The 25,970-nt window shown below is 40.0% G+C and overlaps 1 protein-coding gene across 1 annotated transcript in view; it reads left to right on the plus strand.

The window, feature by feature from the left end:
* Positions 1 to 25,970, plus strand: part of LOC139131862 (sushi, von Willebrand factor type A, EGF and pentraxin domain-containing protein 1-like) — a 49,652-nt gene that overhangs the window by 1,536 nt on the left and 22,146 nt on the right. The window contains exons 2-15 of the mRNA XM_070698152.1: positions 237 to 445; positions 1,936 to 2,112; positions 2,596 to 2,748; positions 3,331 to 3,513; positions 3,868 to 4,056; positions 4,436 to 4,630; positions 10,564 to 10,818; positions 11,348 to 11,587; positions 18,718 to 18,879; positions 19,251 to 19,412; positions 19,895 to 20,056; positions 20,618 to 20,806; positions 21,314 to 21,508; positions 25,099 to 25,350. Of these exons, the coding sequence (XP_070554253.1) occupies positions 237 to 445; positions 1,936 to 2,112; positions 2,596 to 2,748; positions 3,331 to 3,513; positions 3,868 to 4,056; positions 4,436 to 4,630; positions 10,564 to 10,818; positions 11,348 to 11,587; positions 18,718 to 18,879; positions 19,251 to 19,412; positions 19,895 to 20,056; positions 20,618 to 20,806; positions 21,314 to 21,508; positions 25,099 to 25,350 (2,723 nt within the window). The remainder of the gene's footprint in view (positions 1 to 236; positions 446 to 1,935; positions 2,113 to 2,595; positions 2,749 to 3,330; positions 3,514 to 3,867; positions 4,057 to 4,435; positions 4,631 to 10,563; positions 10,819 to 11,347; positions 11,588 to 18,717; positions 18,880 to 19,250; positions 19,413 to 19,894; positions 20,057 to 20,617; positions 20,807 to 21,313; positions 21,509 to 25,098; positions 25,351 to 25,970) is intronic.

The following is a 25,970-nucleotide window of genomic DNA, read 5'->3' on the forward strand; positions in this document are numbered from 1 at the left end:
CTATACCACTTGTAAAATGATACCCCGAGACGCGTTCTACCTTAATTGGAGACTTTGATGATTAAATACTGGAGCTGTAAACAAAGCTGACAATATCTTGATCTGACATCTGACATTCTTTTGTACTCCTGCATAACCTCTGTGTTCTTTAACTACGTCATGACATGTAATTTTCTTGACATTTCAAGAGTTTTCAGTATAATATGATCCGTCAAAATTATATCTTTCTGGTATAGGCTTGTAATACTTTTAACCGATGGTAGGGCCAATACAAATCCGAGATCAGCCGGTGAAAGTCTTCGGAACAATGGTGTTGAGATCTTGGCAGTGGGCGTAGGGGACAATATTAATGACGATGAACTGATCGACGTAGCCACGGCGGATAACGTCTTCAAACTTGACAGCCTGACCAACAGCAAAGCGTTTGGACAACGCATCAGCTCTGGTAGGTGAGCTATTAATCAGGATATGGCGTTATGGCACTTGTACAATATTAGAGCTATGCAATTACTAAATTGAAGCTATTACGTATCTAGACTGTGTTTGAACTAGACATTTCGGAACATCGTGCGTAACTATGTATAGTGTTGTTCATTACCGATATTCTTTTCAAGTATTTGAAGGTCCATTTTCAAGTTAGTGAAAGGTCGCCTATGGTTGAAGTTGAAGGTGGAGTTGAACTTGCGCTTTTAAAACTCTGTCGTTCTTTTTGCGTACGTGGGTCAGTCAGCGTAGGGTTGAAGAACAGCTATAACGACAAACTCTGTGTTAAATCGGCAAGAATATTGATTCTTACACAGATATCGATAATACTGATTTGCCGAAGTACAGTTGTTTTTGGCATATGTTGTATTAATGAAGCAATCCTACGATAAGTCTACAAACAATTGAGCAATGGCTTTCAGTTTTTAAGGTATTTTTCAATCAATAATTTCTAGCCAAGTATAAACTTCAGAGAGGCTGGAGTATTTTGGCCAGGTGGCAAGAACACAGAGCAAAGATAGACACAAGTTACGTGCTGGTATTTAGGTTTGTTTCAACTTGAGACCTATGTTACCAACCTGTACAAAGTCTTTATGATAAAAACGGAATAAATCGAATCATCTTAGATCGGGACTATGACGGGTTCGGATAATATGGATTTACTTTCAATGATCACTGAATGACAGACCTTATATATTGTGAGCTCAATAGACAGTATACAGAAAGTGCTGGTGCATGATACGTGGCACAGACGGTAAATGTACGTCTGTAAGATATGGGTGTAGTTTTTACTTCAAATCCACAATTTCATAATAATTTACATAAAGTAGTAGAGATTAGCATATAACGCCTAATCTGCCTTCACATTTTGTAACTTTTCCTGATTTGACATCTATAGTTTTTACATGTAAAGTCTACAGTGTTATTTCTCAGAGTTACACGTTTCAAATCATTGAAAAAGTTATTCTGTTTGCATATAAGCATATGCACAAATGAATGTTTATTATCAACAACTGGATTTGCAGTTGACACTAAAATTGACTGGTTGACAAGGTATAGCGAAGTCAGAAAAGCAGGAAACTACCGTGAGCTTGTGCAAAGAGACCCATATTAGTTTCAGATCCCCTGTCACAACCCGATAGTTTATACGCCTTCCTCCACCGAAAAGTATTGTCGAGTCTCATCTCAATTCCTCCGATCCCCTGCCCATTACACGTTAACGCAGCTATAATCAAGATACATCTGATCTGCACAATGATTACACATGCTCTTAAACTTAGTTTTGTAGCTCAAGCCTAAAGGTTGAATCCTTTATCTTGGGACTACATCAATGTTATATTGTGGCGAAATATGCTGAACGTCCATGTCTTCAACTTGTACAATATGGAAATCGATGCATACTCCACACATCATCATGTTCGAACATATGAACACGATTTTTGAAAATTCTAGATATCAAGGACAAGAAGTGGGATCTTATAGCAAATGTCACCATCTGCAACGTACTGTGCCCGGACGACGACTGCTGTGACGTCAACGCCAACTGCGCATGCGGTACCAGCAGTGGTAAATATCAATGCGCGTGTCAACCGGGCTACACTGGAAGTGGATTGAAAGGAAATTGTACAGGTCTGACATCAAATAATCTGCAATATGTAACGTGATAGAAGTGATACTAGTACATCTCTTTGTTACACATTTGAACTAACTTGTATAGAATGTGCATCCTACTTTTATAACAGCATGTAGTATCTTATGTTCTACCTAAACTTTAGCCATCACGATGCACCCAGCTGACTTCGAGTTCTACATGATGTCTATCAACTTTTGCCACAACCAGGCGTAATCAGGAATTGGGAAAGGAAACGAACTTAATATATTTTTACAAAATGGTAAAGTTATACTGTCCATCCCTTTTTAGAAAGTTTGGAACATTATTCAGGAAAGTGGAAAAAGTAGTTTTGAACAGTAATTGATAAATTCAAATACAAGCTATGGACGCCATCTAATTTGTAAAAATATGTTTTATAGCTGCTATTCTGTTCAAATACATCAGATAATTCATGAGAGAGTTGTCCTATGATTAAAATATGTTTTCTCGCCACGCGATAGAATGTCCATATGGGACCTACAAAGAGAAACGTGGTTATCTCGAATGCACACCGTGTCCGCTGAATTCCAACACTGCTAGTACCGGAAGTTCATCGATCAGACAGTGTCACTGTAACACGGGCTACATCGGAAGACCTGGTGAAAACTGTCAAAGTAAGTTATTCTCTATCAGTGTTATGGTAGTACGCGCCTCGAAAGTGAAAGACTTAAGCTTTTTGCTCAAACTTTCCTGAATGAAACTTTCAACCATTCTCTTACCAAATCGAGGAAAAAAACCAGACTTCACAGAACATACCGATATACTTGCATACTTATACCGATATTTGAAATTCAAAATGGCCGCCAACACTGTTAAATCTAAGGTGAAAAATAAAATTTTCTGTTTTCGAAAAACCGAGACGGTAAGGAATTTTCTTACCCCAAGAGCTTTAAAATGAATCGCCTTAAGTTATAGATTAGATTGTAAACATTTGAGTCCGAATATATTCCCGAGGGGCATTCGACCTTAAATAGTTCGGCAAACATCAGAGTTCATACCTTTGAACAGAAAAGTGGCATGTAGATCATTGGTATTTGCGATAATTTTTACGCTTTATGTTTATATTCTTGTAGACGTTCGTGAATGAATGAATGAATGATTAAACATTTTTTCTTTCAAATTTTCACTTATTGCTTCGTTTGGCCAGCGCAGCAGTTCTGATCAGTAGACTACTAATAATTTTAACTTTATTTTAGTCGTGAAATGCCCAGTAATCCAAGAGTCTCCAGGCGTTTTAATCACCAAATGCGATAATTCATTCGGGATGACGTGTAACTTCAAGTGTGATCAAAATCTCTTTCGCCCCGCCGTTGGCGGCGCACCGGAACGGACGTGTCGCGAGGATGGCAGTTGGTCTGGTAACCCGTTCACATGCATAAGTAAGTTGCTCTAACTGCGGTTTTCCGTGAATATAATTGTTGTTGTTTGTTTTTGTATAAGTCTGTGGCATCAGAAAAATGTTGTCGATAAGATACTAAAGTTTTTTTTTATTTCCATAATTATTGGATTTAAAAAGTCAAGGATCCATCAAATGCCGATAGGCCTATACCGAATCAGAGAAAGTAGTGCTGATGCAGATATGTTCAATACATACAACGAGCGCTTTTCTTTCTTGTTTACTACATTTACCATTTTAAGAAGTTTTTATCTATCTCAAATGAGTAACTGTAGAGATTGATTCATTCCTTGAACCTCATTTTGAAATTTATGACTTCGGAATTTTGTCTTGACAGAGATCACTTGTAAGGCCCTGTCAGCGCCAACCAATGGTGACAAGGTGTGTGACTCATTGGACAATGCTGTCGGAACAACCTGCTCGTTTACTTGTAAAAGCGGTTTCGATTTGCTTGGTTCTGCTGAAGTGAGATGCGAACTGAATGGTGGAAATGAACGATGGACTGACGTAGTGCCTACCTGTAAAAGTAAATCAAATTTGCTAATTGGATCTAAGTATACCTGCTAGTCTTTAACTCTTCGTTTTCCATATAGACTGATCAATATTTTTTATGAAAAAGATTACAGTCGCGAGACAAAAACTGAAGGCGAAAGCCGTGATGTGTGGAATTCACGGGAAAAATGTCGGAAAAAGTGAGTATTAGGCGGGAGTATTTAAATGTTCACCAAGTAAAAAAAAGGATCTTGATTGAAGAAAATTTTTCAGACCTTACGTTTCATGAGTTGAATTTTGATTCCCGAGTAGCCCATACATCACTTCAGCTGTGGCATAAAAGATAGCAATCTCTGAACAGTTATTTCCCGATGGCTGATTTCCATCCAATGTTCATATACTTTCGGCTACAGTAAAGACGTGTCCACCACTCAGCAGTCAGAAACTAATCACTATGAGACCATCATCTTGTGAAACTACATCTATGCCTTACAAATCAGTGTGTATCTACGAATGTAAAGAAGGCTATGGACTGCGCGGGGACGATACAACAGAATGCTTAGCAACGGGACAGTGGTCAAATGCAAACAGAGCGAGATGGTGTCAAGGTATGGTTTATGTCGTTACATACACTAAGTCCCTTTTAATTTTAATACAGCTGCAGAATTGTTAAAAGATTGCCATATAGAAAAGAAGGAAGGTGCTTTAGTAAATTTTGTGTTGTCCATATGCTGGGTATATTAGACAGGTTCGGCGAGGGGAAATGTTACATACACACAGAAATGTCGAAAATTGAAAACTACCTGTAACACTCTCTGCCTCATATACAAGATCACCGAAACCAGTCGCTACGTCGAAATATGCAATTGTGAAAAGTCGCATGAGATGTTATAGTTTGAAAAACGTCAATTTTCATGCCGGAAAATGCCAAGAGAGTTTGACCGGTTAAGGTAGTGACTCGGGTTCCTTTGTAAATTTTAGCGATTTTGTGATTATTTCATATTCTGAACCCCTGAAATATGATCTTTTTATTAGAGAAAACTGTTAGGTAACATTGTACTGGAAAATGTCTTAAATTTTAGTGAAAACACGGCCTTCTAACCACTGCGCGAGTTATTATTTTCTTTTTGTTTTAACGGTCCGGATTACTGTCAGCGTTATCGTTATACCTTGAGGAGATTATGTAAATTTTTACGCACCATGTTGCGCATGCGCGCACGTCTTCATAAGAGACGCTATCCAACATGGCTGATGACTGCCGGCAGTATAAGCAGTGTAGAAAACGCAAACGGGGGCCGAAGAAGCAAAATGGAAAGCTGATGGACGCGATGTTGTGTGTTGGCCGCTACAGCTAACACACAGCATCGTACACAGGGCTAGCGAGAGAGTTGCCGACATCGACGGTTATTTACGAAAAGTGAATAAAAGACTGGCATTTTTGGAAGCGATCGAGTAGCTCAGGTAGGCAGGGATACGACTTGGGCCCAAGAACGCTGAATTTCGACAGTAATTTGGCTTTTTACGTCAAGTCCCAAAATGGATTTGAAGTCACCGACCCTACGTACGGGTCTTTGCAGGGTTGTGGTGAGCGAGGCGATTAGCTGTAGCGGAACACATAGCATCGTACGCCGGGCTATAGATTACACTGCCGTCCAAAGAAAATCTATTTAATCTTCACTGGAAAATATGGTTCTATAACAGCAGCCCATATCTTGGACTTAGTTTGTCCATGGATGTAGGAAGCATGGTTTGTCCAATTTGTCAATCCGACACTGTTATGTCGGTCTAGAGCACAGCAACGTACGCGAAACGTCGCTTCACGATCGTTGCCTGTCAATTTCTATCTGTGGTCAAGAGAGTGTCGCTGGGTGTCGCGATATGTCGCCGTTTCAATTTTACAATGAGTGAATCTGTCGAGTATCGCCTCAGTCGTTTATTTTAAGTCATGAAGAATCGCTTTTACGTGTAACTGAAGTTGATTTTGGTTTCATACCCGAGGCCATAATAGTACATGTCACAGTGGAAAGCGAAATAGCGCACGAAAACCCGGTCATTTTTTATGGTGAGCAAAAGGACTGCAGCAGATCACATGTGAAAACCACAAAAACAAGTGCGACTTTCCCGCATTCCTTGAACTTCTCAACTATAGAATTTTTTAGAGCATCGAGAGTTGGTCGTCTCATCTCCGAAAGCAAGCAAGCAAGCAAGTGACGTCTTGTACTATAGGCACAAAAATCGGCACTAAAATGAACTGTGCAACCATTTCACACTTGGTACGTGCATAAATTACGGGCTGTTAGACCGGAAGTCGAGCGCTTGCGAGAGAGCGAGCGCGCGTCGTCGGCAGAACGCAGACCTGTAAACCATTCCGGCTGTATGATTTTTTAAAACTTTTCTCGTCTTGTAACCAGACTCTAACCGTTACCAAACAGTGTACAGGTAATATAATTATAAGCTAGATACGTATTTGACAAACAGATTATGCCCTGAATTATCTTTCTAGTGTTTATCGTGTAAATAGTACCCACCGCTTACGCTGACCAGCCTCACGTTTCTACGCACAATTTTCATCATTTTTAGGCGAACTAATGTTTAGGACTTGTCAGAAATTCTCTAACCTGATGCCCAATATTTAACCTAGACCCAGATCGAATAATTTTTTTTAAATGCACAAAAATCCGACTTTTTTCGGCGATTTTGTGTGAAAAATGGGACGTTTACACAAATCGTCGATTTTCTCAGTTCCGATTTTTGCTATGTATGCGCACCTTCAAATGAGTGTAAGTCGGCGACGCGTGGGCGGATTTCCCCGATTTTTCGCATGCTAACACTTCATGAATAGACCTGAAAAACCGTGTCTTAGATTTTTGATAAACCCCCCTGAAGTGACGATAACTTGACAAACGTGAACAAAAGCCGATAATTTATGCGAAAATCCGACAGTTCACACACACTTCGAAGGCTCACTGTGCAGAAACAAAAGCGAATTTCAAAAATCCAAAACACGGTTTTTCCCCCTGTATATCCAGCTATCTAGTGCCGTTACCAGATCACTTAGGGGTGTCGCCAATTCTTACTTATACTCTTTTAAGTGAAAAATTCAAAATCACATGTTTTTGACTTAAACAAACATACCAATGCATGTTTTGACAACTAAACAAAATTTTTTACCTTCAAATATAGACCTATTAGAAAATGTACCACATGTTGGGTGTGAGACCCTGTTTTCTATGTGAAACTTTTGATTGAAAATTTGTGTCAACGAAACTGAGTCACTACGCAGTTTCTGCGTAGTGAAGCTTCATTACGTATTCATGGTGGCCCCTGGCCAGCTGTCAATAACTTTGGGGGCTTTTGTCTTTTGGCCTGCTTTGCATATGCGTCGTTGGACACGACCTGCCAATCACCCAGGTAGTCAATTAAACTATTAATTGACTGTTTACCGACCCAATTAACACTATCCAGCAGTATCAGTCATATTTTAATCGCGTGGCCCGGGTGGGCACAACGTAGGAACGCGTGTATTTCTATGTGTACGTTTCACTTGTGGTGTTGTTTGTACCATCGTGTGTTTGAAGTCCTTGTTTCACCCACCGTCCCTCCACCCACGGTGTTTCACCTTCAAGGTGACAGGCTTACTATTAATGTTCAGTATCATTGCACCGAGTTCTGCCCACGGTGAAAACCACCTGTTTTGCCTACTAATTACTGCCCGTCGCTGCCCGTCCTGAATGTAGCCTATCTATAGCTACAGTAATCACATAAATCATTTATCAGTTTTGATAATATACTCCTAAATTGTAAGTTTGATCAAAATCGAGACCACATTCAAGGGCTATGCAGACTGTCCATGTACGCACACACAGTGACAAGAAGGCGGCAAACACCTACTACCAAGCACATCGAATAGGCGAAAAGAAGCATAAAAAGCTAGACTCATCGCCAAAACAAACGCGCCAAGCGCTAACAAAAACAAATACCAAGCGGCCCTTTTCAGGGCCACCAAATACTCCAAAAAGGGAACTACCAAAAAATACGATAAAATGACATAGAACACACAAACACTTAAAAGAAATAACAAAAATCGTACACATATCAAACAACTGAAACACAACATTAAATACAAAATAAACAATCACAGTAACGTAACAGAAAACATGGCCGTGGAAATAAATCAGCTATTTCCAAAGAAAAGCCGACAACAACATGAAATTCAACAACAACCTATCATCGCTCAAACTATGAAACTCCGAAAAATAGTACTAGGCAAAAGCCTTAAAATTCATTCGGACACCAACAAAACCAAACAGAATAAAACCACCTCAGGATTTCAACAAATAAAGTCGTATAATGTGACTACGCTACATCGTGAGACACAAACAATCGCAACAACACCAATTCAAAGAAAAGTCAAATTGGACTCCACGAACAACAAAAAAAAACAAACTTGAAAGCTATCTGAAGCTTCTAAACTCGCACTTCTAGAGATACCCTTTCAAACAAGGAAACAAAACATGTCGCGTGCCAAAAGAATCGCGATAAACCAGCTTGCAAACATTGGACAAATTTTGGGAAAATAACCCTTCGACAAGGGTCGGTTTTTCGTTATTGTCAACACAAACGATTACGTACTCGAATGCGAAAGGCAATTACGTAACACTCAGTATTATACACAACAAGTCAGAACAAACAGTAAACAAAGTAAACGAATTGTTAATTAAAATGTACGAGAACAAGCACATCAACCAGGATACTTGTAAGTATCTTGATCCAATAAACATAAAATCCGTACCCCGCAGTGGTACTTATTGCCTAAAAATTCACAAACCTCCGCAAAAATCTAAAAGACACACCAGTCAAAACAAAATTTACCGAAGTAAAGAAATATAGAACAAATAAACCGAACCACCAAACGGACTCACAACGTGACCAAATTAATATACTTGCCTCGCTAATCGGAAAGCAAGACCACTAAAATGCATTAAAATAAATTTTCACAAACACAAACTAAGGAAAGAATCTACACTGCGACTGATGAGAAACCACACTCGGGTTTCGAAAAGCAAGCGTCAAAGGGCGACTCTATCAACTTTTGTAACAACATAGGTCCGGCTGCGTCTCGCCATAAGCTTTCCCCACACAAACAAAACATTACCGTACACACTAATCCAAACTTCTCTACAAATATCCAAAGCGAAACAAACATTTCATTAACACAAACAATCGGATAAGAATGTAGGAACACATTTTCGAAACGAATCAAACACAAACTCGACACAAAAACATTTAGGATAGTTAGGTGGGGAGCCTGTTTCACATTTTTTACATCTCGCTATACTGTCTATGATTCTAAAAATAAAGTCATCTGCCATTTTTTCTGTATACGCGGTTTGGCAAAACTCATCTCTTCAATCGAAAGTCGGGCGATTTCATGGTTCTTTGGGGCACTTAAGTGTACGTCGAGCTTAAGGAATGTAGTTACATTCGCGATGTTTTATTCGAAAATTATTTATTCCTTCAAGGGCAAATGCACATAATTTACGCTGTTGGAAATACTGGCCGCTCATAAACAAGACAATAAACTCAATATATGTGCATCTTTACTTATATTGTCAAAGTACCACCGACACCCACAAAAAACCAAATGGTTCAGTCCAGGTATTTGCAACTCTGCCTGCAACTCTGCCATCCGACTGGTCATGTGGGTGGAGGGACGGTGGACTGGTCAATAGGAAATCAACCATAGGTGTAACCATAGGTGTCTTTTGGGCACGCGTATACGCCAGTCACCTAGGCGACGGTAATCTGCACCACTTATCACCATCGGGAAGGTACTCCTCCCCATATACCACCGGTGATCCCACCCTCAAGGCACTGCGTCATTCGACCAAGCATTGTTATTGTAATTTCCTGCATAAAATTAACAGCGAGGTCAACCGGTCAAACTCTCTTGGCATTTTCTCTCATGAAATGTTTGAATTTGCTCAGCTTTATTTGAATATCATATTAATTGGCAACAAATATATCCAAACATTTATACCGCAAATGTCGTTCAGCATCAATTTAAATATAAACATAATATTGACCAGTCATGACGGTAACAGCACGGTAGAGGAAAACTCGCTGCTGGCGACTTTCAGGCCATGGGGAAACAAATGCTTGCTGTTACCCGAATATGACAGTCAATTTATGTTGTTTTAACACACCTAATCTATTTTTCCCGAAATAATTTTTCCTCCTCTATCACTCGTGTCGTTCAGGAACAACAACGACATCTCTCTTTACGTTTTCCTGAACGTGTGTATGCGTAGATGGTACTTTCAAACTTACCGATGTAAGAGTTGTCCTAGTTGTTAACGACTCGGTTAAAAGTTTCCTTAACGACTCGGTTAAAAGTTTCCAGAATTCTTAACTGGTAACGACTGATTGCAGGTATCCGCGCCAAAATGACGCGCATACCTCGTGACCGAAAATTGATGAATCACGATAGAGATTTATGAATTAGGTATGTTACAATATTTCTCGTTTCTCGTGAGCTTAGATATCGTTCCGCCAGAACTCCATGGTTGCCCAGGAGATCAAAGTGTAACGACGGCATTTCACAAGGCAACTGCCAATGTCCTGTGGAAAGAACCCACAGCAAGCGATAACACCGGAATCACCCCAGCCATAAAAGTACACCCGGAACACACAAAACCGCCATTTTCCTTCAGCATTGGCAACGCCGAAGTGACGTATACCGCAAGGGACGATGTGAATTTGACAAGCGTGTGCAAGTTTGTGGTTACTGTAATAGGTATGTTGTCCTATTTTATTTACCGACACAATGATTTCAACATTATGTAACATTATCAAACATGATCTAAAGTTGTCTTTGTTAATTTGCACGGAAGAGGAAAGAATCCGACGAGTTTTGCTATGACCACCTTTACCATTCAACCTTGGCCTGTTTCTCAGAGATCGTGGATGGATTCGTGTTCAGGAAACGGAGCTGCAAAGACTGAGCCGGACTGTTTGAAATTTTGGAGATACATTTCTGAATCGTATGAGGAAATATAACGGGCTATCGAAACAACTGTACGTATTGATATTCGGTAGTTTTCATTTTGAACATTCCTTGCGAAGAAAAGTGCTTTCAAAGCGTCCCTAGCAGGTGATTCTTTCCAATAATCAATGGATAATTTTTTAAGATGCATCATTACGACTGATGAGCTTTGAATTCTCGAGATATACAGTGCAAATACAAATTTGAGACATTCACTGAGAATATAATTCAAGTAAAGTTTTTTTTTTCATATGTGATCTGCGTTTACAAATGAGCTCAGACGATGAACCGCCACAAGTGATTTCCTGCCCGACGGATATTGAGGTACAAAGTTTGAACGCCATGACTAGCGTCTCTTGGGAAGTGCCTACATTTGAAGACAACTCTGGATACGTGACTGTCACTACAGATCGTCAACCCGGGACAGGTTTCAACAGAGGAGAGGCAACAAAGGTCTCCTACAAGGCTTGGGATGAGAGCAATAATTATGTCCACTGTAATTTTACCGTCACTGTAAAATGTAAGGACAAAACAATATCTTTATATTTGTCGATGTAGTTTATGATAGTAACTGTGATCCCTGAGCATTATAAAGAGTGGTATTAATATGCTCCCATCATTAAAAATTCGAGGTATTGGTAATAGAGAGGTTACAATCTTCAGATAAGAGCTTATAAATGAAATTCAGCAAACGTCAAGGGGTAGACCAAAAGGTATACTGTCACCTGTTCCGATTTTGCCACACCATGGAAAGAGAAAATCTAACCAATCACAAATTTAAGTGGGTGGCTGCTTTTTAAAAGCAGCGCCCTCACATGGGCATTTTGAATACCAAGAACGCCCCTTTGACCATATATGATACGTGCAGAGAAAACGAACAAAAGGGTGAACTCAGCAGTTAACGTTTAAACAAAATTTATTACGAAAATAAAACTAATTGCTAAGTCAGGGATAGAGTACAAGCTTTAAAAGTGTACAGACTACTTATCTCAGCTGGGACGGCAGAGCTCCAGTCTCAGAGTTGTAACAGTCAGTCGGATGAATGAACAGTCCTTTGGCTTGCAGGCTTGAAACTGCACAAAGTCCACAGTATAAATCCAGCGTTGACAGTGAAGGTCTTGAAAAGTCTTGAGAATGACTACTGCTGGAGTTTAGTAACACACAAGAGACACGATCCCAAAAGTCTGACTGGAAGCTGAGCACGTCCCTTTTATAAAGGCATATAAGAACAATCTAGAACTTTTATTGACATGCTAATTACTGTTCTAAAATTATCTCTCTTACACAACTAATCAACTTTCCAGAACATTCCAAACATGACTAATTGAATTCAAGGTTGTGAGGTCATTGAGGGTAGTGACCTTGAGAATGTTCTAGACTAATTGAACTCAGGTCATGATGAGTGTGGGGGAAATGACCTACATAACACACCCCCTCTTCAAAAAAAGAAAATTTTTCAAAGAAAAATCTTTCTTTTACAAATGTAATCTTGAAAAGGATTTAAGTACTCAAATTTGTTTTACTCTAAAGGAAAATTTCTTGAAAGTGAACAACAATAAAATTTCTTGAAAGTGAACAACAATAAACTCTAAATACGAGAGAGACAGTCTGCAATTAAATTGTCTCTGCCTTTGATATGTCTAATGTCAAGATTAAACTCCTGTAACATTAAACTCCATCTTAGCAATCTCTGATTTTTGCCTTTAAATTTCTGCAGAAAAACAAGAGGGTTGTGATCAATATAAACCACTATTGGCTGATTTGAAGAAGTAACATAAACTTCAAAATGCTGTAAAGCTAATATCAAAGATAAACACTCTTTTTCAATTGTAGAGTATTTCTCTGGGATTTGTTAAATTTGCGTGAAAAATAGCAAACAGGATGATCTACACCATGACTATCCTCTTGCAATAAAACAGCACCAGCAGCCGTATCACTAGCATCTACAGCTAATTTGAATGGCAAAGTGAAATCTGGTGCAGACAACACTGGGGCACTTTGCAGTATGGCTTTAAGTGTATCAAATGCCTGTTGGCATTGCTCTGACCAAACAAACTTTACTTTCTTTTTAAGTAAGTTAGTCAAAGGCTCAGTAATTGCGGAGAAATTTGGACAGAATTTTCTGTAGTAACCAGCCATACCGAGAAAGCACATCAGTTGTCGTTTGCAGTTTGGTATGGGAAAACTTGAAATGGCACTGATTTTGGCATCAACAGGTTTTACCTCACCCTGTCCTACAGTATGTCCGAGGTAAATTACCCTCGCCCAACCAAACTCAGATTTGGCAAGGTTGACAGTCAACATTGCTTTACTCAGTCTCTCAAAGAACTTCCGCATGAGCTTGATGTGTTCCTCCCAGGTGTCACTATACAGGACGACGTCGTCAACGTAGGCTGCACACCCGTCTAGCCCGGATATGACGTTGTTGATCAACCATTGGAACGTTGCCGGAGAGTTCTTCATTCGGAATGGCATCACCTTGTACTGGAACAATCCGTCTGGTGTAACAAAGGCGGATATTTCACGAGCACGATCCGTCAGAGGGACTTGCCAAAATCCCTTCAGTAGGTCAAATTTCGTCACATACTTGGCTTTTCCCACTCGGTCAATGCAGTCATCAATCCTCGGGATTGGGAAAGTGTCTGTCTTTGTTAAAGTGTTGACCTTCCTAAAGTCCGTGCACATACGATAACTGTGATCTGATTTGGGAACAAGTATACACGGCGAACTCCAGTTACTTTTACTGGGTTCAATAAAGTCATTGTCCAGCAGGTATTTGACTTCTTCCTGGAGATATTTTGCTTTTGTTGGATTCAGTCTGTATGGATGTTGTTTTACAGGCTTACTGTCCCAAACATCAACGTCGTGATAGATGACGTTTGTCCTCGTTGGAACATCTTGAAACAGGTGTTTATATTCGTGGAGCAGTTCTTTCACCTGTTGTTGTTGTTCTGGCTGGAGGTGTGCCAACTTTGTAGACTCCAGCTTCTCCAGGATTTCTGATTCTGAAGCTTGACCGAGCCAGCTTTGAGTTTAGAGTATTTTCACTCAAGTCAGTTTCAGTATCACTATCTTCATAATGGCCAGAACTGACGGTACTGACAGGCTGAGTTATAGTAGGATTATCCCTATCCAAATATGGCTTAAGCATATTTATGTGACATAGCTGTTTTTGTTTTCGCCTGTCAGGTGTTATTATGATGTAATTTAAATCACTTAATTTCTTATCAATTAGGTATGGCCCAAAGTAACGAGCATGGAGTGGTTTGCCAGGAATTGGAAGTAGAACAAGAACTTTTTGACCTGGTTCAAACTTCCGTTTTGAGATGTTTTTATCGTATTTGGTTTTCATTGACTGCTGAGATGACTCAAGATTTTCTCTGGCTAATTCACATGCTTTAGAGAGTTTTGTACGAAAATCTGACACATATTGCAAAATATTCAGACAATCATCATCGTCTGATAGGAATTTCTCTTTAATGAGCTTAAGTGGGCCACGGACTGTATGTCCAAATACAAGCTCAAATGGGCTAAAACCAAGAGACTCCTGAATTGACTCTCTAACAGCAAAGAGCAAAAAATGAATTCCTTCATCCCACTGTTTCTCTGTGTCAAAACAGTAGGTCCTAATCATGTTTTTCAAAGTTTGATGAAATCGCTCAAGAGCACCCTGACTTTCTGGATGATAGGCGGATGACCTGTACTGTTTAATGCCTAGCTGATCCATTACTTGTTGAAAAATACCAGACATAAAGTTGGAGCCTTGATCGGACTGGACACATTTAGGGAGGCCAAATAAAGTGAAAAATTTGACTAAAGCTCTCACTATAGTCTTTGTCTTTATGTTTCTCAGTGGTATGGCTTCTGGGAACCGAGTTGATGTACACATAATTGTCAACATGTACTCATTTCCTGATCTTGTTTTTGTAGGGGCCCAACACAGTCTATTAGTATCCTACTAAATGGTTCTTGAAATGCAGAATTGGTTGGTTTAAATGGTCTTGAAATGCGGAATTGGCTGTAAAGGGGCCTTTGGAATGGTCTGATTTGGCTTTCCTACCATTTGACATGTGTGACAAGTTTTACAGAAATGTGCTACATCCTGCCTGAGATTAGGCCAATAAAAGTGACTGAGAATTTTATGATAAGTTTTCCTGACTCCTAAGTGACCAGCCCAGGGCGTTTCATGGGCCAGGCGCAATATTTCAGCACGATAGGGCTTTGGAACCACACATTTGATGTTTTATAGCCCAATCGTCATCAACCAAAACATCTGGAGGTCTCCATTTACGCATGAGAATACCAGATTTTGTATAATAGGAAACAGAGCTATCTGAAGTTTTACCTTCATCATCTACCCTGTCAAACAAACACAAAATATCTGGTCTTTGTGTTGTTCTGCAATGAGATTTGATCTAGAAAATGTCTGACTTTGGTCAGCAGAAGTTTTACTGGAAGTTTCAAATCCACGAGGGATAACGGAATGATCCGTGTCAAACACCTGACTGAGAAAGGTGTCATTTAAGTCAACATCTGTGACATTATTTTTGAGAGTATTTTGATTCTCGGAAGTTTTCTTTGACATGGCTCGAGTAATGGCACATGAGGGAAAAGGCCGGGAATGTCTTCCTCTATTGGCTCTGGATTTTGATCTAAACTAGGATTATCAGTCACAAGTGGATTAGTAAGATGACCTTGTCCCCAGCAAGGTCGTTTCCAAGAAGAAGGTGAATCCCTTCAAAAGGCAAAAAAGGCCTAATACCTAAAGTCACAGGTCCAGAAACAAAGTCCGAAGACAAATAGACATTATGGAGAGGAACAGGAATGAAGTCATTGCAATCTACCCCCTTAATAAGAACTTTAGAACCTGAAAATGACTTTTCAGAAAACGGCAGGGTATCTGCCAACAAAAGAGACTGGGAAGCCCCGGTATCTCTTAAAATTTTGACAGGGGTAGCGGAAGAGAAATCACTAGAAAGTGATATAAAACCATCGTGAATAAATGGTTCGAAAATACCCATAATGCTATCTTGAGAAGAATTGACCTTGACCTCATTAATTGGGGTTGAGAGGGATTAACCTCAGAAAATGTGTTGCACACATTATTAGACTCTAATTGAGTTGATGAAGAAATAAAGCCGGTGGGCTTAGATCCACTTTGACCACTTTGACCTTCACGTTTTCTTTTCAATTTGAAACACTCTGACATTAAATGGCCGTCTTTCTTGCAATAATTACAAGAAAGTGTACCGAACTGTTGTCAGAAGGAGATTGAGACTTGGGATCTGATGATGTGGGAGTGTTATTTGAACTCTGTGAACTGTTGTCATTTGATTTTCTACTCTCCTTTGAGAAATTCTTGGATGAAAAGGAGGGAGTTAAATTTACCTGCATTGTTTCTGTATGAAAAGGACTGGGATGGTTTGCTGAGAAATGAAGATTTGTGGGTCAATGAATAATCATCGGCCAAACGTGCAGCAACCTCCATGTATCTGCCTTTTGTTCATTGATAAACGTCTTGATGTCACTCCGGATGCACCTTTTGAATTCCTCAATCAAAACGAGCTGTCGTAATTTGTCATAATTCTGACTGACCTTTTCAGAAGAACACCAACGATCAAACAGTTGTTCTTTTGTTCGAGCAAATTCAACATAAGTTGATCTTTCACCTTCTCACAATCCCTAAATTTCTGACGGTAAGCTTCAGGCACCAACTCATAACCCTTGAGAATTAATTCCTTCACAGAATCATAATTTGAAGCCTGCTCTACTGACAACTGAATGTAAATTTCTCTGGCTTTACCCACCAAAGCACTCTGCAAAAGCATAGACCAGGACTCCTTAGGCCAGTTCAGACTCTGAGCAATTTTCTCAAAATGAAGGAAATATTTATCAACATCCTTTTCTTGGAAAGGGGGAACTAACCTGAAATGCTTAGTGATGTCAAACTTGTCTGAAGGGAAGAATTTTCCTGACTGTCCAAGCTCTAAACGTTTTATTTCTACCTGCAATCGCTGTTCTTCTAATCGCAATTCTTTTTCTCTCTGTCTTTCTTCCATTTCTAATCTTTCCTGCCTTTCTTTTTCTTTCATTTGCAATTCTTTTTCTTTCATTTGTAATTCTTTTCTTTTCTGTCTTTCTTCCATTGCTAACTTTTCACGTGTCCAAATCTGCCTGTATTTCTAACTCTAATTTTCTGAGTTCAAAGGAAGACTCAGGTTCATAATCTTTAGGGCAGACTCCTCAAAATGGCCTGAATTAACTAAATGTTTTGCAATCTTGAACTGTATCTCTCGCTTGCGCATAGATCTTTTGACTTCCACTTTAAGGAAATTTGCCAGTGCTATGAGGTTGTCTTTTCTGAGGGAATTAAATGTGTCCTGATCAAGGTCATCCATAAATTCGTCTGGCTTGAATTCCGCCATGATTGAATTTCGCTGAGTTCACAGTATACAGTAGTTTTGAAAAGGTAGGCAAAATGTTGTCAAACGGCTCAAAATATTCGTCTCCCGGACGAGCCCCCAATTTGTTACGTGCAGAGAAAACGAACAAAAGGGTGAACTCAGCAGTTAACGTTTAAACAAAATTTATTACGAAATAAAACTAATTGCCTAAGTCAGGGATAGAGTACAAGCTTTAAAAGTGTACAGACTACTTATCTCAGCTGGGACGGCAAGAGCTCCAGTCTCAGAGTTGTAACAGTCAGTCGGATGAATGAACAGTCCTTTGGCTTGCAGGCTTGAAGCTGCACAAAGTCCACAGTATAAATCCAGCGTTGACAGTGAAGGTCTTGAAAAGTCTTGAGAATGACTACTGCTGGAGTTTAGTAACACACAAGAGACACGATCCCAAAAGTCTGACTGGAAGCTGAGCACGTCCCTTTTATAAAGGCATATAAGAACAATCTAGAACTTTTATTGACATGCTAATTACTGTTCTAAAATTATCTCTCTTACACAACTAATCAACTTTCCAGAACATTCCAAACATGACTAAATTGAATTCAAGGTTGTGAGGTCATTGAGGGTAGTGACCTTGAGAATGTTCTAGACTAATTGAACTCAGGTCATGATGAGTGTGGGGGGAAATGACCTACATAACACCATATATGGGCATATTTAGATTACAGGTGACTGTGTACCTTTAACACCTTGCTAAACTTGACAATTGCAATTATAAGTAAAATCATCCAATGGAAGTAAGTATACAGTAAACCGCACTGAGGTTAACAGCAAGGCAAGCCATATCCAATTCATCTTTCAGAGTATATATACCTGAAATTGATTTGAGCCTATTTGTATACCAGCATACCCACTGTTAAGGAGAGGATACGTCCTGGTTGTCAGTGATTACTGACGAGGTCATGATTTGTGACAATAGCTATAACTATTGATGGTATTTTCATCATTTTCTCTCAAGAAAGAAGTACATTGTTTCCTTCTTTTTCCTAAATTATGTCGAAATACAATATATTGGTCCCATCACACCAATTAGGCGTGATAGTCGATGCGTATGTTTTACTTAGTTTTTATTCATTATTCACATTTATAAATGTGAATACCCGTAAACTTACGTTTTCTTTATTTGCGAAATCTATAGTGTGTTTGTTCTTTTAAACAACTTAAAGGGGACTTAACTTCCTATTTGCAGTGCGTTGTCAAGCAGGTAGTTACCTGAACCAAGACACGAACACGTGCCAAGCATGCGGCATTGGTTGGTTTCAAGACGCCGAGTCCATGACGTCGTGTAAACAATGCCCGCCTGGAATGTCAACTGAACATGAGAGATCCTCATCATTCCTCGAATGCAAAAGTAAGTTGGTATTTTGTATCTGTCATAAGCTGCAGAAAGGTTGCTATTTTGGTGTAATTTTTTGACATTTAGCAAGTACTATACTTTTAAACAATTGCTAAGTAGATAAAAATAGATCAAACTTTGAAATCATGGTTCGCTACCTCCACTACCCTTGGCTACGCAAAATCTCATTTGCATAAATGAATCGTGCCTCGCTTCGTGCAATAATTGAAACCTTGGACTCGAATCAGGAAGTATAGGGTTGTGTGATGAGTTGTTTAGATGGTAGCTCAAATAATGTCTTGAAAAAAAGGAAAATTTTGCAGTGACGGAGAGAATTTCTTAGCGCAATACACAACAATTTTGACAATGTTTATGTTTTTGTTCAGATCTTTGCAGACCAGGGACGTATTCCCCTACGGGTCTAGAAACATGCCTATCGTGTCCTAGAGGTAGCTACCAGAGCAACTATGGCAGCAAATCGTGTACACCATGTGACGGAGGAGTTCCAACGTGGACAAAAGGGGCAATATCCGTTGACTTCTGTAGAGGTATTTGTGACGTGTAAAATTTTACGCAATGATGCTCTGAAAAGTGGTTTGTCAGTTTGACGTAAAAAGTGCAATGGTCAGTGGCTGATCAAACTTTTGACAGTCTCTTGTACCTGCATGATTGTTACCAGTCGTACGGTTCGTGTTGCGAGAGTGTGTATTGATGTACTGTCAAATGTGAAAGCACTGGGTTCGAATGTCATGCCACTACGGGGCGAAATCTAGAGGGTCGATAGTCTAGCTTGCTGCCGAAACCTCCTCATATTTATGTTTTTCAAATGTCGTCAACGTGTGAAAATAACTATAAGATAACTTGGTTTACTTATGGAAGCTGATATTCACAGATACAACAGCACTATGTCTTTTTTTCCAGTTTATCGGCAAAGTGGCCAAACCACTCACATTTACATCTATAGCCAGTGCACTCAATGGAAAATCAGTTTGAGACTTTAACTGTATGTTCAGTTTACGTTTCGTTACAGCGGAGTGTACAATGGGTACTTACTCGGACACTGGTTATGAACCGTGCCTTCTCTGTCCCCGTGGAACGTATCAGCCAATGCCGCGGAGTTCAGTCTGCAGACCTTGTGACTACGGACAAACTACAAAGAACGAAGGAGCTGTCGATGTCAAATCATGTCAAAGTTTGTTAACTGTATAATTACAACATAAGCGTTAATCTTGTGAAGCCAATGTTAATTTATCGTATTCTCTTGCAGCCCGACAATGAAGTGCCACCTTCATTTCTCACTACACACAGTTTGACTTTCTATAAATTCCACTCTGCGTCTCTTTTGACATCGTCAAATCCTCTCTCGCACGTTAAGAAAAGCAAGGCGGTGCTTTTACTGCATTCATTCAGACAACCAAAGAATATAACAAAAGAAATCAAAACGAATAATTGTATGTGTCGCACCATGTTTCACTTTTTTATGCGGAGAACAAGCCACTTGCATGAAAGCTCAATAAGCATTTTCTGTCTTCCATTAGCGTCGTTTTTGGTACATGTACGTCCAGCAGTAAAAGTGCAGAGCATGCAAATTTATGTTGATAATTGGTCACCCTTTTTTCATGCTGGCGTCGTCTTTGCCTTTTGAGTCACGTATATTATTATTATTATTATTTACCATCAGAAAAAAATATGATCGTAAACAGCATTCCTCACTGAGTATAACTACTTAAAGTTGTGTATGGTATTTTCGCAGAGATAAAATGCCGGGCTCTATCGTCTCCAACTAACGGTCAGAAAGTCTGCAGTTCATGGGACAATTCTATTGGCTCAAACTGCTCATTTAAATGTGACATCGGATACGATTTGGTCGGTTACGCTGACGTCAGATGCGAGCTAGATGACGGACAAGCACAATGGACAAGTGTAGAGCCATCATGCATCAGTAAGTTTGCTGAGGCCAGAGTTAGAACATTTTTTGCTTTGCGTCAGCGCGTACAAGGTTTTGGAGTTTTTCGGGAAATAAAGGCAAATGCTGATTCATATTTTTTCTATTGTTGACGTTATTCTGTCGCTAAAAAAGCTGTAACCTTTATATTTCAAAAAGAAATTCCTTACAGAGATCATATTGCAACATTGAGTCATGTAGTGCAGTAAAAGTGGTCTCAAGAAGCATATAGTCACAGGAATAAGCAGACTGCACGGGAAAACTCTACGGCAGTTTGATTTTGTGTCAATTTTTTGTATGTGCTTTAACCGTTTACCCGCCTACTTTTCTGAATTTGTGTTGTTGCAAAACAAAGAATTTACTTATTTTGGCCTAACATATTCTTGTTTATTTACTTTTTAAAACTTTAAGTTTAGCTGCCAAATGCAGTTACTTTGAATGCTACATTTGACAGAAACAAACGTTGATGAGTCGCGACAATGTGATATAATTGCAATTTTACAGTAAAAACCTGTCCACCGCTCGAGGGCGGCAAACTCATCACCATCACGCCGCCACCTTGTGAAACAAACGCCATGCGTTACCAATCTGCGTGCGTCTACGAATGTCAAGATGGCTACGAATTGCAGGGAAACGACACCACAGAGTGCCTAGCAACGGGACAGTGGTCAGGCACAGAAACGGTTAGATGGTGCAAAGGTACGAATTATCGAATATCAAGTGCAAGATGATGGTTGAGTTTATCTTATTACAGATAAGAAGGGACATCTAGAGCAGTTCTCACAATCAACATAAAATAATTTGGAAAGTTCTTTGTTTGTATTTTTAAGCAAAGATTATTAGTTTTGAGAAAAAACATAAAGACTTAGTATGTATGTATGTATGTGTGTATATATATATATATATATATATATAATATAATATATATATATATATATATATATATATCTACAGGGCTCGCGTTCGAAATTTTATTTTTCACGTGCAGTGCACGCAAAGCCCTAAAAAAATTTGCGTGAATACCAATTTCAATTACGTGCAACAAAGTAACAATAGACAAACTGGCTTAGCAGGTAAGTAACCACTTTAATGCGTACATTGAACTGTCTAGTGACGCTAATGCTTTAAACAATGTGGCGAATAAAATACTTTGTACCTTGGAAGGGGTTGTGTTGAATTTTTTTTTCAAAAACACAATGGTATACACTGCAGTACCCGACTACATTTTCGCATATCGCCCACTGAAAAAAAACGATCGCGAATGTAACCCGGCCTAGATCCTTTTGTTATGTATAAAGACAACTACGTGAATAACATTTACATCACTATGAAGTTGACACGTGCTCACGCTACTACATTGTTGTTTGCTTGGAGAAGATGAAAGTGCGGGTTGCAAACTTCAAATCAAGAATTTAATACGTATTTTGTTTCATCAACAAGAAATATAAACACAAGTCACTGGGGAAAAGTTCAGACCTATGAGAATGTTCATCATCATAGTTTAGGATCTCTCCTTGATTTTGGTGTACGCTGAGCTGCCTCAGAAAACCTACAGAAGCAGCTAGGCGTACACCGAAACCAAGGAGAGACCCTAGAGTATCATCATCGTCTCGTGACCGCCTTTGAACTCGACCTCAAGGCTTCTGCCTTCGTTTTTGAGCCAAAAAAATTTCTCGCGCACGGCGGAAGTCGAACACTGCCATATCTGGCCCCTCTATCGATACACGCATCAGAGTCTGAAGCCTTCCTTCCCCTATGCAGCTTCTGAATTTTGATTTTATTCTGTTCTGGCACGAGAAGCCACGTTCACATTCGACGCTCGTTATCGGAATGCACACCGCAATTTCCGCGAGGGATGCGAAGTCGGGAAATGTTGCTCTGTGATTCATAATAAGTTCCTCACAGAAATCGGGCAATAGCAGTTGACGATATCCGTTCGCGAGATATTTAAACTGCAGAAAGTCAGCTCTCAGTAGTGCCACATCGAAAAGCCCGTTCTGGTGTCCGAAGTGGTTCACAATCGTCTCCAGGGCCGCCGTACCGAAATTTGCGATCTCTCTCTGTGCAGCTGGAAGACGCTGGGGATTGAATATGATGTCGAATGCGGACAAGACATCAAGGGCATTGATGGGAAATCGGGTATTTAAGTTGTCGATGAGTTTGTTCAGGAAGTCGGTGACAGCACGATCAAATTGAGCTTGACGTTGATCGTGTGACTGAAGGACTTCGACGTCGCGAAAGCGTGCACGTTCTCCGTCGAAATGTTGGATGTTTGCCTTGAAGTCGGTTACGCGAACAAGTAGATCGTTATTATCACGTATCGCCGTCAAACTATCGATGGCTGATAAGACCATCACTCGTGGAACGGAAAGATCTAGGTTTTGAGTTTGAAATGTCTTGCTAACTCGCGTAATGGTTGGAAGCACATCCAATAATAGTTTGGTAATTGCAACGAACGAATATTCCTTCACTTTCGTGAGTATTCCATGGGCTTTGGCATTGGTAGTTGCGTCATTCTCGAGAGTTAGGCATATAGCTGGCCAACATTTATCAATCGCTTTCACTGCTGACTCAAGCGATAGCCATCTCACGGGAGTTGGCTTTTTAAGTGTTACGTTGGTACTTTCAACCACATCCTGGAGCGCTCGGAGACGTTCGTATCGTTGAGCCGAGGCGTCAAAGTAGTGAAAAACTTGGTTTACAGTGTCCTGATATCGTTCGATTAGTGTTACTGAAGCCGCGGCTTGAGAACTGACAAGGGCGAGTCGATGGGCCACGCAGTGAATGTGTATCAGGTGTGGAATATCAACTTTCAGCCTAACTCCAACGCCACTCCGCTGCCCTGTCATTACGGCTGCCCCATCGCTGCCAAGTCCGACTAGTTTGTTGATAGGAATGTCGTTGTCCTGAAAGTACTGAATGACCGCGTTGTATATGGTCTCTGCTTTGCCGTCAGGGACATTAATATTCCCGGCAAACCGAGTCCGTGCCCTTCCATCAATGACCAGCTTTAGATACAGATCCAGCTTCTTGTACACGGCGATGTCAATGCTTTCGTCGAGTTGCAAACCGATAACTCGACTGCGTGTGATGTCCGCGGCAATTTCCTCGCGTATTACGCTGTCGATAGCATCCTGCATGTCTGACACACAATCATGATGCGTATAGATGTTTGCATCAACTACAGACGGACACTCATTCAACTTTTGCAAAGTCAATAAACTTGGAAATAATCGAGATGGCATTTCCTCTTTCATCAGCCAATATGCGCTTCGTAACTGAACAATCAAAGTCTCCTCGCTGGCTTTATTGGCATTGCTTACCGCGGTCACGAAATTCTGTTTCATGGCTAGTTCTTTCACTGCATCAGCATGGTCTTTACTTTCGCTATGGTTGATAAGAGCTGATCGCTGATAGTTGTCGCAACCTATGGTGAATCTATTTTTCTTCTTGCCACGGACACAAATCCTGCACAGCATTTTGGGGGTAGCCGACGATGCATCGCTAAGCGTGAGCCAGTTAAATTGTCGTTCCCAATCTCGCTGATAGCGTTTCGTGCGTATCTTGTGTGGAACATCACTGGTTCCTTCGGTAACTTCATCGTGCTTGATGTTACTAGACTGGCTCTCACTCACAGCACTATCCTCAGTGGTCTTTTTTGCCGTCTTTTGACGTTTAGCGACGTGTAATTCAAAGAGCGATAGCTGTCTGCCTGCCATGATTTATAGTCGTTGTTTACTCTAGGATTCAAAACGTGTTCGATAAAGTCGCCACATTTTTCAAAATTGAAACATTTTATTTTGATAATTTGCATGAGAATGTCTGGAAAACGGGATGGTTGCATTGAGTGGCGTCTATTGTTTTGGTTATCAGGTACATACGTATGCAAGCCATGGCGCCTGGAGGATGCTTATTTAGCTCAGGCAGCTCGAAATTTTTCCGTCGCTAGGTTACTGCACCTACATTATCGTGACAATGCAAGGCAGGCGCGGCGTCGACGTCACTGGTAGCGCTATGCGTTGGTATACCGGTTATCAGATTTTTTGCGTGCCGGTCACGTAACCGTGACCAAATATTTGCGTGCACAGAGCATATTTTTGCGTGAAAACGCAAGAAATAGACGTGAACGCGAGCCCTGATATATTTGTGTATACTTTGTTCTTGAAGTAATTAGTGTTATTACTTATAACGCTCTGCTTTTAGCATCGGGCACTGTAATTTCCCATGGGGACAATCTCTCTCTCTCTCCCTCTCTCTCTCTCTCACTCTCTCTCTCTCTCCATTCTCAGACATCGAACCTCCAGAGATCCGTGATTGCCCAGGAGATCAAGACGTCACTACTGAATTCCATAAAGCGACTGCGAAAATAATTTGGAAAGTACCAGTGGCGACTGACAACTCAGGAATTGCACCAACTATGGCTGTTCACCCAAATATACAACCGCCACATGCCTTCAAAATCGGCCAGACTGAAGTAACGTATACTATGAAAGACGGCGCGAACTTAACCGCTACCTGCAAATTCGTTGTATCTGTATTAGGTGTGAACTTTATTTTCTAGATGCCATGGTTACATGTACAGGAGACTTCCTAAAGTCCTCACTTGTTCTAAAGTTTTAAGAAGCAACAACTGTGCTCGAAGCAATTTTAGTTATATCCTGATGCGACCTGTCTTCAAAATACTAACAATTTTATATCGTAGTCAGTGTGTGTTTTACAAATCTTAAATTATTTAAAATTCAAAATGATCGCTATGCCCTTGGTTGTAATTGTAGTTGGACAGTTTAATTAAACTGAGATTTTCACAGAAAACAAGATGGCGAAAAGCTTCAAAGGGAGTTCACCTAAGTAGCAGACCATAAAAATATCATGAAATACGTAAGTGTCCAAAATACTATCCCCGGGGGCGTATTCTACATGTAACAAAGAACATTTGATGTAAATATCACGCATTTGAAGCACAATTAAGATATTTTAAAAGTACTTGAAGATCTATTAACACGCTTCCCGTCTTACAATCTTGTACACCCCAAATGACCGGATTGTTTCAGAAACGTGTGCTTTTGATGAGTTTTCATTACTTATCTCAAGTTAAGTCAAATAAACGAGGTTCTCGTCACAGAATCACCGTTATAGTTGAACGCTCAACACAAGAAATTCA

This window comes from Ptychodera flava, chromosome 4 (genome assembly GCF_041260155.1).
Source record: "Ptychodera flava strain L36383 chromosome 4, AS_Pfla_20210202, whole genome shotgun sequence".
Taxonomy (NCBI): domain Eukaryota; kingdom Metazoa; phylum Hemichordata; class Enteropneusta; family Ptychoderidae; genus Ptychodera; species Ptychodera flava.